Raw genomic sequence first — 18,046 nt, 5'->3', positions numbered from 1 at the left:
CCTCACCTTCTTCTTCTTCCTCTTCTTCTCCAGGTTGGCATTTGCGTAGATGTGCAGCTGACTGACATGCATCTGCAATCACTGGGCTCTCACTGCGTACGACCTCTGTAACTAATAAAGCATTCCTAAGAAACAATAAACTGAATGAATCCAAACAAAACCTGTAGTGCACACAGCCAACAAAATCATCTTTACCTACTAACATGACAGCTGTACAGAAAGATGGCCTGCAGATATTGGAGTGCATCTGGTCAACATGATGACTTCCTCATTTAAAGGTAACTTCCTTCCTGATCCTAGTCTTTTCCTATCCCATCATCGCCATGACCTATCTGTGTCGGTATGACATAAAGTAAATTGAAAAAAATGTAAACCTGTAATTTATGCTTTTGGTGGTATTATTTGATTCACTTTTGTGTATAAAATACACAGCATTAAATCCATCATAAATAATCATATCCATTGATCACTCCATGCTTACTATTTACATTAGCAATTCGCAGCACTAGGCTACATGGTAACTCAGAAAAGTCCGCTAGAGAGCTCTGAACCTCATGACTTACATCATTGATATTAAGAGGCTGGCCTGATGGGAAATAAACGTTACAAACTGTTTTTACAATTTGTTTTACGTCGCACCGACACAGATACGTCTTACGGCGACGATGGGATAGGAAAGGCCTTGAAGTGGAAACGAAGCGGCCGTGGCCTTAATTAAGGTGTGAAAATGGGAAACCATGGAAAACTATCTTCAGGGTTGCCAACAGTAGGGTTCGAACCCACTATCTCCCACATGCATGCTCACAGCTGCGCGCCCCTAACTGCACAGCCAACTCGCCCGGTCACAAACTGTGGATATGACAGCCAACCAAACACGTACCACTACTGCCTCCAGCAGTGTATTTAGTGGAACCGCACCACTGTAGGTGTCAGAACAAGTGAACTTACCAATGACACTGGAAGTCCAGTTAGCATAATGCTGTACTGTTGAGTGAAATTGAAAACCTACAACCTGTTTTCCAGTCATTGACCGGGTCACGGATGGAATGAATGAAGCAGATATAGGCTATTAGTACGATGGGGTCGCCACTCCCAAAGTGATTTATTAATGAATGATAGATGCTATGAAATGAGAATGGAGAGTGTTGCTGGAATGAAAGATGACAGGGAAAACCGGAGTACCCGGAGAAAAACCTGTCCTGCCTCCGCTTTGTCCAGCACAAATCTCACATGGAGTGACCGGGATTTGAACCACGATATCCAGCGGTGAGAGGCAGACACGATGCCGTCTGAGCCACGGAGGCTCTACTGTACTGTTGAGTATTGTCTAAAATTTCTGAAGACCGTATGATGACCTGGTCTTCGATTAGTTTCATGAATATAGAATAACTTAGGCTTGGGCCACAATGCAGGGGGCGAGCGGAGCGTTGCCGCTATCGAAAAGTTGTAGAATGGGGAGGAGAGAGCGTCTGTGTGGACATCTAGCGAGAATCAAGCAGCACGGCATCTCCTATGCACGAGGTGATTAGATAAAGGCAGTTTCAAAGTTTTCTTGTTTGTCGAGGAATTCAACGTAGGACTAGGAGAGAATTTCGTGATCATCCAGTAAATAACGTGAAATGCATGTGGAATTTCATCATTTATATTGAGAACTGAATTTATTTCCTGGTAAGATTTTTCAAATATACTTGTATGACCATTCAAACTTTTGACTCCTTACTAAAATTTATGGCGCAACTACAGAAGCAAGTCACCAACTTCCAGAGACCCATAAAAGTCAGATGTAATGCCAAACACAAGTTTTCATCTCTACAATATATTACAAAGGATAATAATATTAACTAAACAATAATAATACACAAGAACCTCGTTTATCCAGATTAAGTGAGACCGGAACTGATCCGGATGATCGAAAATCTGGATAATCCGAAGAACTCAAAAATACAGTACATATTATATAATCTAATAACATAAGTTATACAGTAATACCTTTTTTCAAAGAACACTTTTCTTACATTTACGACTCTGTTTTATGCACTAAAAATCATGTGTGCTTTCCTGTTTTATATTTGTATAGCGTTTGTGCACAGCACAATCACAAAGACGTTTTATTAACTACAGCTGCCGGTGTGGTTTCAGTCAAGGATTCTAAATAGGCCATCAGTTTGTCCAGCTGTGGTCTTGCCTCTCCATGAGTCACGGTCTCTTCTGATGGTGCGCCGGTTTCATTTTCGAATTCACTGTCAGTGAATTAATAGTGCATTGCATCCAGAAGAGCGTGGGTTTGAATCCCACCTCGGCCGTCCTGGGAATGGTTTTCCATTCTCAATTCCAAACAAACACCGGGACGGTACCTTTCATAGACCATGGCCAAATTACTTTCAATTCCTGTCCTTAAATATCCTTGGCAGAAAATACATTCAAGAAGAGTTGACGCTGTAAAGGAAGTACTGTACAAGTAAAAATAAATCATTTTCGATCCGGATAAACCGGAGGTCCGGATTAATGAGGGCCGGATAAATGACGTTCTTGTGTAATAATAATATGCATTAAAAACAATATTGTTTATGTCCATTACTATGTTCGATTTTGAACTGAATTTGTCTGGTATATTTAAAATCGTTCCAATCTCTTTCCAGGCTTCCCTTGTCACCATTAGGTTTTCAAAGTTCTCTCTGTTGTTCCACAGGAAAGTTTGGTTTGAACAAGTTCGGGTCTGAACTTCAGAAATTAGCACTTTCGTATCCTCTCTTGTTAATGCACTAATAGTCTTGCGAGCGGCACAGCTGAAATCTCAAACAGGAGTGAGCGGCTAGAGACGGGTTGCATTGTCCTTGAACCAACTTCCCCTCCAAAATGACGCGCCGCTGGCCTATCGTCACATGCAATTGCTAGCGCAGGTTTGAGTTTCATCTATGCCGCCACACAACGCAACGCTCCGCTCGCTGCTTGCACTGTGGCCGAAGCCTTATGATCATTCCGAACCGACTACTAGCTGGCGCAGCTTATTAAGTTACCTGTCATAATCATTACAATTCCACTGTAACAGTGCTATAGTGTAGACTTTAAAAAATTTAGGTTTGTAACTGTACAGAATCATAACCCCATATGACAAAGTCAATTTTGTGATTACAGCATTATTTACGCCCAGATTATAGATTATGTATGTATTTGTGTATTGTAACTTTTATAAGTATTATTTATTGCATTGTAAGAACACTGTATGTATTTACCTATACTAATATTATAAAGAGGAAAAATTTCTTTGTTTGTAACGAATAGACTCAAAAACTACTGAACGAATTTTAAAAATTACTTCACCTATAGAAAGCTACATTGCCAGTGAGTACCATGGGCTGTATTTTATTTTCAAAACAATTCGAGGTGGGGGCGAGGTGGGGGGCACGGAGGGGAGATATAAAAATAATAGGCTAATATGGGCAAAATATTGAATCTGTCATAAGGACGAGACCAAGCTCAATTTAATCCTCTTGACTCAAAGAACAAAACTCGGTAAGCCCTACGGGCCCTAAAACCAACCGTTACGGAGATATTGGCACCACACTACCCCTGCTCTAGGAATCAGATAACAGAAATGAAATGCCGTAACCATGGCAACGTCAGAATTCTAGAGCAGCATATACGTTTGGGCATAGCTGCCAACCAAAATTGGTTCACATAAGACTTACTATCTGTAAAAAATATACTGTTGTGTAAGGCACTCATAGGACTCCATTGGGCGGGGGATGGGAAGGGTTTGAAGTATAAAAATCTCATCTTACTATATATAAAAGAGAGAGAGAGTGAGTGAGTGTGTGTGTGCGCGCGCACGCATGCGTGTGTGTGTGTGTGTGTGTGTGTGTGTGTGTGTGTGTGTGTGTGTGTGTGTGTGTGTGTGTGTGTGTGTGTGTGTGTAAACGACACATCTCCTCCTAAACCACTGGAGGAATTTCAACCAAACTTGGCACAAGTATTACTTACTATCGGAAGATGAGCACTGTGGGGGTAAGCCATCCCTAGCGCCCTTAAGAGAGGGGGGTCAGGGGGTTTAATTATAAAAATAATCGAGAATTGTGTAGAAATCATAGTTTTCGGGGTCGCCGAGTTGAAAAGTAATACTCCAGAATTTTTTCAAGTCCAAGTTCAGCCCCATTTTAGGTGAGGAATGAAGGGGGTGAGATATAGAAATAAGTAAAAACAGTTTCGAATCCATAGATTTCAGGGTCTCTGGGATGAATAATAATACTCCAGATTTTTTACAGGTCCAAGTGGGGGGTGGAGGAGATGAGATATAAAAATAATCAAAAAACTGTATATGAAAATATTCTTCTTCTTACTATATATAAAAAAGTGTGTGTGTGTGTGTGTGTGTGTGTGTGTGTGTGTGTGTGTGTGTGTGTGTGTGTGTGTGTGTGTGTGTGTGTGTGTGTGTGTGTGTGTGTGTGTGTGTGTGTGTGTGTGTGTGTGTGTGTGTGTGTGTGTGTGTGTGTGTGTGTGTGTGTGTGTGTGTGTGTGTGTGTGTGTGTGTGTGTGTGTGTGTGTGTGTGTGTGTGTGTGTGTGTGTGTGTGTGTGTGTGTGTGTGTGTGTGTGTGTGTGTGTGTGTGTGTGTGTGTGTGTGTGTGTGTGTGTGTGTGTGTGTGTGTGTGTGTGTGTGTGTGTGTGTGTGTGTGTGTGTGTGTGTGTGTGTGTGTGTGTGTGTGTGTGTGTGTGTGTGTGTGTGTGTGTGTGTGTGTGTGTGTGTGTGTGTGTGTGTGTGTGTGTGTGTGTGTGTGTGTGTGTGTGTGTGTGTGTGTAAATGACACATCTCCTCCTAAACCAATGGAACAATTTCACCAAACTTGGTACACTTATCAATTAGTATCAGGAGACGAACCGCGTAGGGGTAAGACACCCCTAGCACCCTTATGGACAGGGGACGATGGGGGTGGTATAAAAATATTCTAAACAGTATCGAATCCATAGTTTTCATGGTCACTGAAATGAATAGTGACACTCCGAATTTTTTAAACTTCATGTTCAGCCCCATTTGGGGTGAAGGTGAGGGGGGGGTGAGGTATAAAAGTAATCGAAAACAGTGTTGAATCTACAGTTTTCAGGGTCGCTGAGATGAATGGTGACAATCCAGATTTTTTATCTCTTAAGGGTGGGGGGCGAGAGGGTGACAGTATCATTGACAGTTGAAATCCAGTACATCGTATCTATAGTGCGACGGCTAAATACATTTGGTTATCACTATTAATTTTTGACGGGATCAAATACTTTCCAGTCAATTCGAAGTTCACTCGAAAATTAAATAATCTAAAACTTGAAATGAAACACATCTAAATAATTCTAAAACTGGATAACAGATCGTAACATATCAATCTGCAAGTCAAACCTACTCTAACCCAACTTCTGATAAGCCCTTACCTTTGCCATGCCTATCCCATCTTCTGGAAACAGATGATTCCAATCTCTGACTTTATCACCTTTTTTTCCCATTTATCTTATGCTGCAACCACGAAAAGTAACCCGAATATCAATAATATTCTCTTCCATACCTGCCAAATTTTAAAAATCAAAAATAGGAAGTTCTTTAATTCTTGGATTTCATTGCGTATGTTGCGCCACGCTCTGGATGAAAAAAAGGACAACATAAAAGGAATCCATATTTACAGTTACAAGGCGAATTGGCCATTAAATTTAAAACCTTATACTAAGAAAAAAGTGGCTACAAGAAAATTTAACAAACATGGAACAAAATGCTAAATAGTTCCCTTTAACTGTAACATGAAAATTCAAAATTCAATTTTATAGGTATCTCTGAACACATGGCGATAATGTGTGTTATGTTTGGTGGCCATAATGCGAAGAGAAAATATCAGAAGCTGTCACCGACACAACTCTCTGAAATACATTATACTCATTAAAATTATGAACTAAGAATGAATACAAATGCACTGAAATATGCAAAACTACCACATACAAAAGAGATCAATATGTCTCGTACATTATTAACACATGACTTCATCAGGAGGAAAAGCACAGAACCGCAAAAAAAGAAAACCACACGTGGCCTACAACTCCAACGAAACTACGCACAGAAACGATGTTTACAGCACAAGAACCAAAAGAAACTCAATCTTTCGCCCCGACTAACGGAGTCACTAGCGCGCGCTAGCCTCTCTCGCTTGCAGGATGATTCCCGTTCCGAATTTCCGGCTTTAAAACACACACAATGCTGTAGTGAGTGGGAAATACGATGTACTCGCCAAATAAAGCATCAAATAAGTACGCTTGAAAATGAGGTTGCATAAATTACACAAGCACACAATAATTTATACTTGGGGAAGAGTTTTGACCATACTGGAGGTTATATTGCTCAAAAATAGGAAGAAATAAAAATAAATCAGAAAATCGGAAGACGAGTTAAAAAATGGAAACACTCCGGGTAAATCGGAAGGGTTGGCAGGTATGCTCTTCTAATTGCACCTTTCCCCCGTCCCAGATGGCCTAGTTCAGCAGAGATGCTGTGTGGTATGTCCAAAAACCGCATGTCTAACAAAAATTATCATACAAGATCAGAACAGGATCTAGAATACATATTTGTCAAAGAGAACTCAGCAAGATAAAGGAGGTAAAAGAATAATTTATTTCATTTAAAACGAAGTTCAAATGCAAACAAGAATTATACCCCAATGAAAACCCCACATTATATACTACAAAGATATTTACATTATAAAATTCAACACTAAAGGTCGTTCAAAGTATATGGGTCAAGAACCCAGGCGCATATAGTTCAATAACATCGGAATCATGAAATCAACCTATTTGTAACGGAGACTGAGATAATGTTAAAAATTAAATAATTGAAAAGGAGGTTCAACCTATTCACTACTTAAGAAGGAAATGCAGTAATCACATTCCTATTTAAATGGGACCGGTTTCGACCTTAGTCCAGGTCATCATCAGCCGTAAAAAGATGTACAATGTTTATGAATATTGGAGGTCAGTTTCACACTTTGATAGGCACAAAGACACGACACCACATTCTGTATGCACAAAGTCACAACACTATCAACTAATATACGAAGATCAAAAATAACTAGAAGTCGCAGACGAATAGATTTGTAGTAGAAAGCCGCTAGCTCCTGGTGATCAGCGCGGCACATTCAAGGTCATGCGCTGCGGTCGAACGCCAAAGTGGAGTGGAGAATGTTTTTACAAGTACTCACTCAATTATTCTGATTTGCGTCGTATATTTTTTTATATACGTACTTAACTCCCCGCAACCGTGACAAATTCTAGACCTTCAAAACATTCTCCACTCCACTTTGGCGTTCGACCGCAGCGCATGACCTTGAATGTGCCGCGCTGATCACCAGGAGCTAGCGGCTTTCTACTACAAATCTATTCGTCTGCGACTTCTAGTTATTTTTGATCATCGTATATTAGTTGATAGTGTTGTGACTTTGTGCATACAGAATGTGGTGTCGTGTCTTTGTGCCTATCAAAGTGTGAAACTGACCTCCAATATTCATAAACATTGTACATCTTTTTACGGCTGATGATGACCTGGACTAAGGTCGAAACCGGTCCCATTTAAATAGGAATGTGATTACTGCATTTCCTTCTTTTAAGTATTGAATAGGTTGAACCTCCTTTTCAATTATTTAATTTTTAACATCAATAATTTCAATACGGAACAATGTTTTTATCTTTAAGAGACTGAGATAAGTCGACTGAGAATGATGATGATAATGATGATGCTTGTTGTTTCAAGGGGCCTAACATCTAGGTCATCGGCCCCTGATGGTACGAAATGAGACGAAATGCAATGATAATTCAAAGCGTGAGGAAAAGAATGAACGGATGGATATGAAGTTAAAACAATCAGTGGAGCCGACCTGCAATGCGTCAGTCTCAGAAACTGATGGAAAACAATAGTAATACTGACCAAGGGACTGCTTCTATAGATCAATACTGAATCGATGACACTTGCAAGCTAAAGGGGTCCAAAATATAGGTCATCAGCCTCTCAAATTGGTACTTATCGCTTGAAAAGTAGAACCATGGTATTTGTCATGGCGCGGTACCAATCAAAAGTATTGTAGACTCGCGGTATTCCACACATTATGGTACTACTCACAGGTAATGAAATTTGCACATGTAATAGAGACCTATGGTGTTTCGCACATAACGGCGCCATTTACAGGCAACGCAAACCTATGATTTTAATCACATAAGTGTACTAACCATAGGGACTCGTACTATCCCGTGGTGTTCCTTATATAGTGGGTACTAATCATAGGCAAGCCAGAACCCTGGTGTCGCTCATAAAGTGCTACTAATCACATGTACCGTAAAAGCCTGACCGCGCGGTGCTCCTGTGTGCTACTAATCACAAACCTAATTGGTACCTGACATAGTGGACTACGCGCAATTAATTGTGACCCTTGGTGTTCCCGCGTGGTGGTACTAATCACAAGTAGTTTCATGGTTCTAATCCAATCATCACTTGGTCGCCCCTTTTAGTTGCCTCTTACGACAGGAAGGGGATACCGTGGGTGTATTCTCCGTCTGCGTCCCCCACCCACAGGGGGTCGACTGAGATTAGCCTGCAGGCTACGATTAAAAACCGTCTCATCCTTGAATATATAATGATCGATTCAAATATTGGCCTAATTACACTAATTCTGAATTTGTCGGATATAAACACTATAAAAAAGAACACTTTGTTTGGGAACGGCCCTAAGTTCAACCCCACAAAAAAAAAAAAAAAAAAGAGCACTAATTCTAATGCACGATATCTGGATCGTGGGCATAAGACAGAGGTTTGGAAACCTTGCAATCCTACTACAGCCAATGGGCTGTGAAATACTAAATAACACAAACAATCGACACCACTATCACAAACATAAGACACATATAAACAATGAACACAAATAAACCACATCTGAGAAAGAAAGACGAAGTATTACCCTTTGCTGCATCGGAGTGAGCAGGAATCGCTCTGAAGATCTGTGAAGTTCTCGTGACAGTCTAAGTCACAAATACACCGGGCTATTCTTAGCTACATGTTCTCAAAGCAATTGGTCAGATGGCTAACAAGGGAAAAAACAATCACAATCTTGGTCTGCGTGGCTCAAGCAACCCCAAATACAACCTGTACCGTAGGTACACCCACTCCGTACGTTTAAAACTAGCACCTTGTATAAGGCCATCTGTAACAAACTGTGAAACTACTAGTACAAGAAGTTTGAACATTTTTCGACGGATGTCTCTACTATCAACTTAGGTTGTGCCCTCTGGGGTGAAGATGAACTATTAAAATTCAAGAATATCGGGCGAGTTGGCCGTGCGCGTAGAGGCGCGTGGCTGTAAGCTTGCATCCGGGAGATAGTAGGTTCGAATCCCACTATCGGCAGCCCTGAAGATGGTTTTCCGTGGTTTCCCATTTACACACCAGGCAAATGCTGGGGCTGTACCTTAATTAAGGCCACGGCCGCTTCCTTCCGACTCCTAGGCCTTTCCTATCCCATCGTCGCCATAAGACCTATCTGTGTCGGTGCGACGTAAAGCCCCTAGCAAAAAAAAAAAAAATTCACGAGTAATTTTTTCCGTCAAGGTTTCTTAAACTGGAATGTTTAGTGTTTGTTTTTTATGTTCAAAAGTTATCAACACTCCTGTCTCTTCCCGCCAACTTAAGGTGTTGGCCAATCAGAAATTTTGTACATTTATTTATTCACCAATGATAAAATGTTTATATTTATTTGATTATCCAATGAGAATTGGGGGTGTGTCAGGGCCTTGGCCCAGAGTTCTGGAATTTTCCCCTCAGCTATAAAACCGGGCACTTTTCAGACCAGGATGTCTTAGTGATCGCTCCAGTCTAGAGTGTGTTATTGTTACTGTTGATCAATTTTATGAGCTTTCTATATTGCAGGCCTTCACATTTACTTTTCTTCCTACTCTGTGATATTAGAGCATCTAATGTAAAGTGAGTAATCCTTTCTTTCATGACTCCCTCTTGTGTTGTTATTCAGGCGATCGTTACTTCATGACTTTTTCTCATTCTTATAACCATCTTCACAATTTAATCACCATCACCACCAATATTATTATAGTCGGTACGATAAAACGGAATAAGACATAAATAATCTGAAATTGTATTCTCTACAACTTTTGTTATGTCGTACTTTTCGATATGACCAATAAGATGGGTAGGCCTAATTAAAAATTAAATTTTTGGCACCTTCTCCAAACACGGTGAATACAATTATATATAGCATAGACTGTAGTTCCTTACTCCCCGAATTTACATACCGATTTTCATTAAATTCTGTTCACCAATTTTCTCGTGGTTCGGTGTTGATATGAATTTACAACAAAAATAAAAATATATAAACATCTGTTATCATAGCCAGTACGGTAACAATGTATAAGACATAAAGGATAGGAAATTTAATAATACATAACTTATGTAGTATTTATCGATAGGGCCAATAACTAATATTTGAGAATTAAATTTTAGGCCTTCCCCTAAACCACCATATCACTCGGCGTGAATAAAATTATTTATGACCTAGATTGTAGTGATTTATTTCCCGACTTTATATACCGATTTTCATTAAATTCTCTTCAGCCGTTTTCTCGTGATGAGCGTACATACATACATACATACATACATACAGATTCAGACAGACAGAAAATTAAAACGTGCACTTCCCCTTGCTACCGCGGTCACGACCGGTACAGAAACATCATTCTTTTTAAATTCTGAGCAATGTACAGACAAAACTCTTATGTATATTGAGATAAATTAAAATTAGTCAGAACTCTCTCCAAATGGCTCCCAAAATCACTAGAAAAGTCACTAGTCATTATCATTGAAATTCTGTCACTAAATTACTAACAAAGACTCCATATCTATCGATTAGTCTCTAGAATTGGCTAGACTGATGTGAACTGTGAACTTACACGAACATAGCACGCGAGAATGAGAGACTGAGAATTGATATGCGCGTCGTGATATACAGGTTTCAATACACAACGCACATTTGCGCACATTTCTCGCATTAATAAACGATGATATTTCGTTTGCCAATGACCGAAGGAATTCCGGCCACTGGCATAAAAAAGCTGAAAGGGGGGATTTGAAAACAAATGTTTGAAGTTCACCAAAAAATAAGCTAAAATCGGGAGTAATAATAGAACAATCGGAAAGCGGGAGAAACTGTTGAAAATCGGGAGTCTCCCGCCTAAATCGGGAAAGTTGGCAGGTATGAAGTAGCCTACGCGGTGGCCTCAACAGTATGCATTGGCCATGCATCTTGGTGGGTATGCTAAGTACCAAATGATGAGCCCAACTTAGCATACGGGGGCAAAACACTGACAACCAGGAATGAGTTCGCTGGAAAATTTATAGTGTCCAATAACGGACCATTTATATTGGTATTATAAATTTACTCATTCGGAAAAAATATTTCAGATTCCCTATGGGAATCAACATCTATATCTTGTGTTTTGTTTGTCTAACACTTTCGTGTGTGATGTCTTTGCTCACTGCAGTTGTTTGAATTAATCAGGCGTTGTTTTATTCATGTTGCTCATTCGTTTTGTGCCATAACTCATTCATTAAATGATATGTTTATTGGTCCGGGGATCATGCTATTTTCCTTTCAACAAACAAGTAATACATTTATTGGCCCAGGGATCATGCTATTTTGCTGTTTGAACTGCCCGCACTAGTCATATGGACAAAGATAATGACAATTCACGGACAAAGCACTCCCATTCGTCGGTGCAAACAAGAAATCAATCAATCGATCAATACTGATCTGCATTTAGGGCAGTCACCCAGGTGGCAGATTCCCTATCTGTTGTTTTCCTAGCCTTTTCTTAAATTATTTCAAAGAAACTGGAAATTTATTGAACATCTCCCTTTGGTAAGTTATTCCAATCCCTAACTTCCCTTCCTATAAACAAATATTTGACCCAATTTGGCCTCTTGAATTCCAACTTTATCTTCATATTGTGATCTTTCCTACTTTTAAAGACGCCATTCAAACTTATTCGTCTACTAATGTATTCCACACCATCTCTCCGCTGACAGCTCGGAACATACCACTTATTACATGTGATAAAATTATTTTTGGGTCCGTATTGAAAGTATTTGTATTAATAACACTAGTATGTTTTTATTATTCTCCCACCTATTCATGATTCACCCTATCAAATGCTTTAGACAGGTCAATCACGATACAGTCCATTTGACCTCCTGAATCCAAGATATCCGCTATATCTTGCTGGAATCCTACAAGTTGAGCTTCAGTGGAATAACCTTTCCTAAAACCGAACTGCCTTCTATCGAACCAGTTATTACTTTCACAAACATGTCTATAATCAGAAAGAATGCCTTCCCAAAGATTACATGCAACGCATGTCAAACTGACTGGACTGTAATTTTCAGCTTCATGTCTATCACCCTTTCATTTGTACACAGGGTCTACTATAGCAACTCTCCATTCATTTGGAATAACTCCTTCAACTAAACAATAAACAAATAAGTACTTCAGATATGGTACTATATCCCAACCCACTGTCTTTAGTATATCCCCAGAAATCTTATCAATTCCAGCTGCTTTTCTAGTTTTCAACTTTTGTATCTTATTGTAAATTTCATTGTTATCATATCTAAATTTTAATACTTCTTTAGCATTAGTCTCCTCCTGCACGACCAGCGGAATACAACATAACGGAGTTCTGTCCACGCCCCGTAAGTACGTATGCATATTTCTCTAGTAACAACGGTATTTCTTAACTTACTGCGGATTTTTCACTTTATTGCTGTAAAAGCAATTATTATGTTCCATTTGGGACAAATATTACAGTGACATCAAAAGACAGCACAATGAAGCGGTATGCTACAGAAGAGAGCTGTGTCTACAGCAAGAGAGTCACTGTAGGTACATATGTGTATTTCTGTAGTGATAATGATATTTATTAATTTAACGCTAATTTTACTGTCGATTTCCGTGAAAGCAATTATTATCCTCCATTTAGGACAAATATTACAATTAAATTTCATGGATACGATTTGTTCACATAACCCAAATACTCTCTATTTAGTAACATGCCACGGTGTGTCAAAATACCCAAAAGAAATGTAAAAATTCTTCTACTCAATTTACACTCACCTTTGTTTTCTACTGGCTGGTCTGGTTTGCTTGGAAAACTCTCCATACCAAGTCCATCATCCACTGAATTATTATCGATAATCCCTTCCTTTTCTGTTTTTGCCTGAGAATTTTCTGAAGCACATTGCTGAACTTCATCACCTTTTGAAATCAACTGCTCCTGACCAACAGTTGTATCCCTTGAATTTTCACTGTAAGTCCTCTCACGTACATGGCGTTTAGTTTTCCGTACAGTTGCCCCACTAAAAGAATATCGCAGACCTCTAAAATGTTTATAACGGCGTTTGCCTGTCTTTGTGTAAGTATGAGTACTTGCAGCACCACTTGTCGACTGAGTTTTTAAAGGTAGCTTAACATTGGACTCCACGTTTAATTTACGGGCTAACACTAAATTAGACTCGCTAACTGATCGCCTCTTTAGCCGAAGCACATAAGCTGTCTGAGATTCCTGCAATGATTTGTAGGAATTTTCGGACTTATTTACATTTGATCCAATCTTTTTAACTGAATCAGGACTTGAATGTTGTATTCGGGGGGATTTCGATCTCTGTTCTGGAGGTGTCTTATTCTGGGTTTGTCCAACAACCTTGGCACTTGAAGCTTGTAATTTATCTATAAGGCTCAGCCTAGCCGACCGGAAACCCTTCGTATTTCTATTTGATAACACTTTTTCCTCACTTTGGTTCATATCACTATACGACTTTTCCTTACGAGCAATGGCACTTTGCAACACAGACTCTCGAGGTGAATCTTTAGAACGTCTCCGAGCTGAACGTTTCACACCTGTTGATTCATCAGGAGAAGTTCTAGTCGACTGACTGCGTAATGAGCGTTTACCTGATGGAGTAACTTCAATATTAATAAGACCAAGGGAACTGCTATCTAGGAAATCATCACTTAATTTACTCTTCTTACAAGTTGGCTCTTCAGTCTCATCAATACTAGACACTATGTCTGGGAAAACAGCACAATCACTTTCTTCAGCCATGGTCTTTGAAGAGAAGTCTTTATCCCTCTTTGTACCAACACTGTCAGCGCAGTTATCAAAGTTTCTAACACATTTATTAGATTCTCCATCACTTCCTTCACCTTTCGAATAGCTCCTAGATTCCACATCGTTAAAGTCATTCTCAACTTCAGAATCATTATCATCATCCCCAGTCTTGCCAGTTACAGAGACAGGCTTATCCTTACTATAAGAATTAAATGCACATTTCATCTCGTCCAATATTGTGTGAATAAATCCAAGAGGAGCTTTCCCTCCACAGTTGTCTTCTTGAATGGCATCCTCCATTTCAACCTGAAATAAAACAAATAAAGCACAACATTAATTACACATTTTACGGTTACGGTACACAATTCAAAATTAATAAAGGGGTTTTTTAATCCACCTATTCAATACTTTTATTTTCACTTATAGTGGTTACATAAACAGACTATCAGTTAAATGGGACATGTTTCGCCCTCAATTTAGAGCATCTTCAGCCTACAAACAATTCCCAAGAGTACATCTAATATTAAATATGGAAGCTAAAAGTTTAGCTAGTTGCTAATAAGCCGACTATCACCAGTTCACTTGTAGGCGCCATCATATGCTATTAGATATGTTCATTAGGGTACAAGGAAGGTGTAGAGGTGTGAAAATTCTAGGTTTTTGTAATATTTCCCTCGCAATACCCTCTATCTTCAGTAAAAGAAACTTAAGCCACATACTGTGATAATCTTCAAGATTTGGGCAACAACACAGAAAAGCAGGAAACAAAAAGTAGCCTGCAAGTTATAATCAGGTAAACCCATTAGACTTTCTGTAAAAAGAGTGACATTTGTTCTAAAATCCTCAAAGATTCGATGAAGCAACTAAATCCAAAATAAACTGAGTACTTTTGAAAGCGCCACTATGAATGCTATATTCTAACCTCTTAGGGGTTACTTCAGGTCAAGCATGTAGCCTACATAGTTTCTTGTGAGCAATACAACGTACGATACAGTACCAGGTCTGTCAATTTGCACATGAAATTCCTAAAAATAGGTTGCCTTACAGTCAAAAACGTACATTTATTAGTCAGTTATTCTCCGAGGGGGGTGAGGCTCAAGCGTCACGTCCCTTAGAATTGACACTGACCATACGTCGTCCCGCAAAATTTTCGAAAACGCGCGACGATACTGTCACACACTCAACAACGAAAGACACACCCTTACCTATTAATGCTATTTAATTATATGTTCACTTTTCCCACAAAGTAACACAACAACATATTGATCTTTACACTATACAGTTCTAGCGCGGTACGACGCTTCAAATAGGAACGCAGGCGCGAAAACGGTTAAATTCGAAGGTATGCGTTTGATCGAGCGAGAGATTTCATCCTAATTTAACGATTCCGATGATGATGATGATACTGGCAAAAAGCACCAAAACTTCACTATTCAAATTAATCATTCGTTTTAATACCCCACCAAATGGCCAAAAGCAAATTCATTACAAGTTCCAGTTCAGAATATACTGTATTATTTAATATGAGACTTCCAAAAATTATTAACAGGTGCACGATGGCATTACCATTAGATACAAAGAAGAGAATACGGGTACCGTATTAGAAAATCCCGTATCTCCAATCAGGAAAACTTTACATCAGAAACAAAAAAAGTCCATTCTTTTTCCATTTTAAATTATTTATTCACAATCCATATCACACATATGCATAGTAGCCTATAAAAGATACAGTGTGAATTCCATTAAACTTGTGTGTGGGCTTCAAGAATATAATAGCTAGATTATGTACATCATGGCATCTAGTGAATAGCATTTACTCGATCAGCATTTTGGTGATACCGGTAACAGTGAAATGGCACAATAATAATATTAGTAAAGTCGAGGTGGTCATGTCGTTTAAATTCAGCTGAGGTGGTATAATTCAGCAAGCTATTTATGTATTCGTTGATGTTGTATTGAATTATATTAATATTTAGGTCTATTTGTAATATCAGTCACACGATGAGTTTATCGATTTTCTTGTTGTGCTGATGAACGATTTGAATGCGCGACTTCTTTTGGTGCATAGTTGAAATTGGATAGTAAAATATTGGCTGGTAATCATGGTTCTAAGTTCAGATTTAAGTGAGGAATCGTTGCTGACCAGCTCAGATTTGATATGTTGAAACATATGAATGAAATATGGAAACAAGTATGAAAATACATCCCTGATAGTAACAATTGTGAGGTGAAAGAATAGAGTCTTGAGGATCATGTCGTGCACATCCAGTGAATGTCGTATTGTGCTTATGAGAACAACAGGATGAATTTGTGAGATCATTTAGCTCATGTGTAACAGAGCGATGCTGCGTTGAAAAAATGTGATAATAATGGGAAATGATAAAAATCAGCTCGAGAGATGTGAGTTTAAGTCGACGGTAAAAGACATATGATAATTATGGACGGAGATGTTAATTACGCAAATATTGACAGGGATGATGAGATACTCGGAGAAGTTCCAAATATGGGGCCGAGTTGAAACATAAATCCGAGCGGGCTAGCAATGAATTTTGGGACTTATGTTGTGATTATTGTGGAAGTGTATTTCCAGTTTAGAGTTTTGGAGTATCAGCCTTAAATAAATGTCTTACCTAATGTGATTGTCACCATCAGCACCTCAGCGCCTCTAAGCTGCTAATAATGTACATCGGAATGGATTTGATTAATCGTGTACTTAATTTTTGATGTAGGCGAGGATTAAGTTCATTAGATATTATTTGATTTCCTTTTATTTATTTATTTGGTTGATTTACCGTGATTTAAGCGCAGTTACATTGAAGGTACGCGGATGTCAGATTACTTATGCAAAATTTATTGTAGGTGTAGCTTAGATTTATTAGTGGTATGACTTTTTCTTTTGTTTTGGGCACTATGTGGACAGTGCTGTGTATATCTTCTAAATATAAATTTCAAGTGTTAGGTTAGTAGGACCATCCGGTATTCATAGTCAATAAATTACAGCAACTTCTTTACGCTTACATGAAGGCACCGCAAATAAATAATGTACCACTACAAATTTCGGGAAATAAACGTTAAATTCTGCAAATGAACCGGCCTTTGGTTGACTGTTATGAAATTAATGTCGCATGTTGATCTAACAAGTTTGAATCTGCCGCCATCAACAATGAAATGTATCATAATTGGGTTGTTTAGGTTAAGTGTAACAAACGGCAAATGGAGCTATGTCAAAAGGCGAGTTCATTTGGCTCATGTGAATACTGACGAATTTAGCCTATTTTTTGTAATATTTTAGTCCAGAGCTATCACAGTAATTAAATTTTAGTTATATTATGGTAGAATATGTAATTTCTTACATTTAATTTTATTCCAATGTAAACACAGCTTTTTCGATTTTTTCAGCCCCTGGAGGTAATTATGTGGCAAAGGTATGTAATTAAAAGTGAAATAATATCCGATTGAAAGAGTGTTCATGGTTCTTTTATTTTAACGATTATTTTTAACAGTTTTGGTAACTTTTAAGGTTTGTAATTCAAGTGTAGATAGATACGCAAACATGTGAGATGTCTCAGATTATTTTAATCAGTAAATTAATTAATTATTCAATTTCATTTTATTTACAATCTTCATTTTTTTTTAATCTGAGACTTACGTTTACGAATGTTGAGTCTAGCTTGGAAGACCACTTTTTTTTTTGTGTAAACGTCTATCGACGTATATTTTTGTTTATTCATGGTGTTTATTATTCAAAATTTTGCCTACATTCAACTTAATTGTGGCATATTTTTGGAAAACTATTCAGTTTTCATTTTAATTTAGCTATTTACTTTTTAATCCAGTTTGTTTTACTTCATTTTCATTTTAATTCTGCTTTTT

At 38.5% G+C, this 18,046-nt stretch overlaps 1 protein-coding gene across 1 annotated transcript in view; it reads right to left on the bottom strand.

The window, feature by feature from the left end:
- The window catches only part of G9a (histone-lysine N-methyltransferase G9a), a 429,274-nt gene extending 413,800 nt beyond the window's left edge, over positions 1–15,474 (bottom strand). Inside the window, exons 1-3 of the mRNA XM_067137709.2 lie at positions 15,379–15,474; positions 13,180–14,479; positions 7–111 (exon numbers count right to left, since the gene is read on the bottom strand). Of these exons, the coding sequence (XP_066993810.2) occupies positions 7–111; positions 13,180–14,473 (1,399 nt within the window). The 5' untranslated portion in view covers positions 14,474–14,479; positions 15,379–15,474. The remainder of the gene's footprint in view (positions 1–6; positions 112–13,179; positions 14,480–15,378) is intronic.
- Positions 15,475–18,046: the final 2,572 nt, after the last annotated feature.

Source organism: Anabrus simplex, chromosome 1 (assembly GCF_040414725.1).
Source record: "Anabrus simplex isolate iqAnaSimp1 chromosome 1, ASM4041472v1, whole genome shotgun sequence".
NCBI classification, from domain to species: domain Eukaryota; kingdom Metazoa; phylum Arthropoda; class Insecta; order Orthoptera; family Tettigoniidae; genus Anabrus; species Anabrus simplex.
The sequence above is the reverse complement of the archived record's forward strand: the minus strand, read 5'-3'. Positions and strand labels throughout refer to the sequence as shown.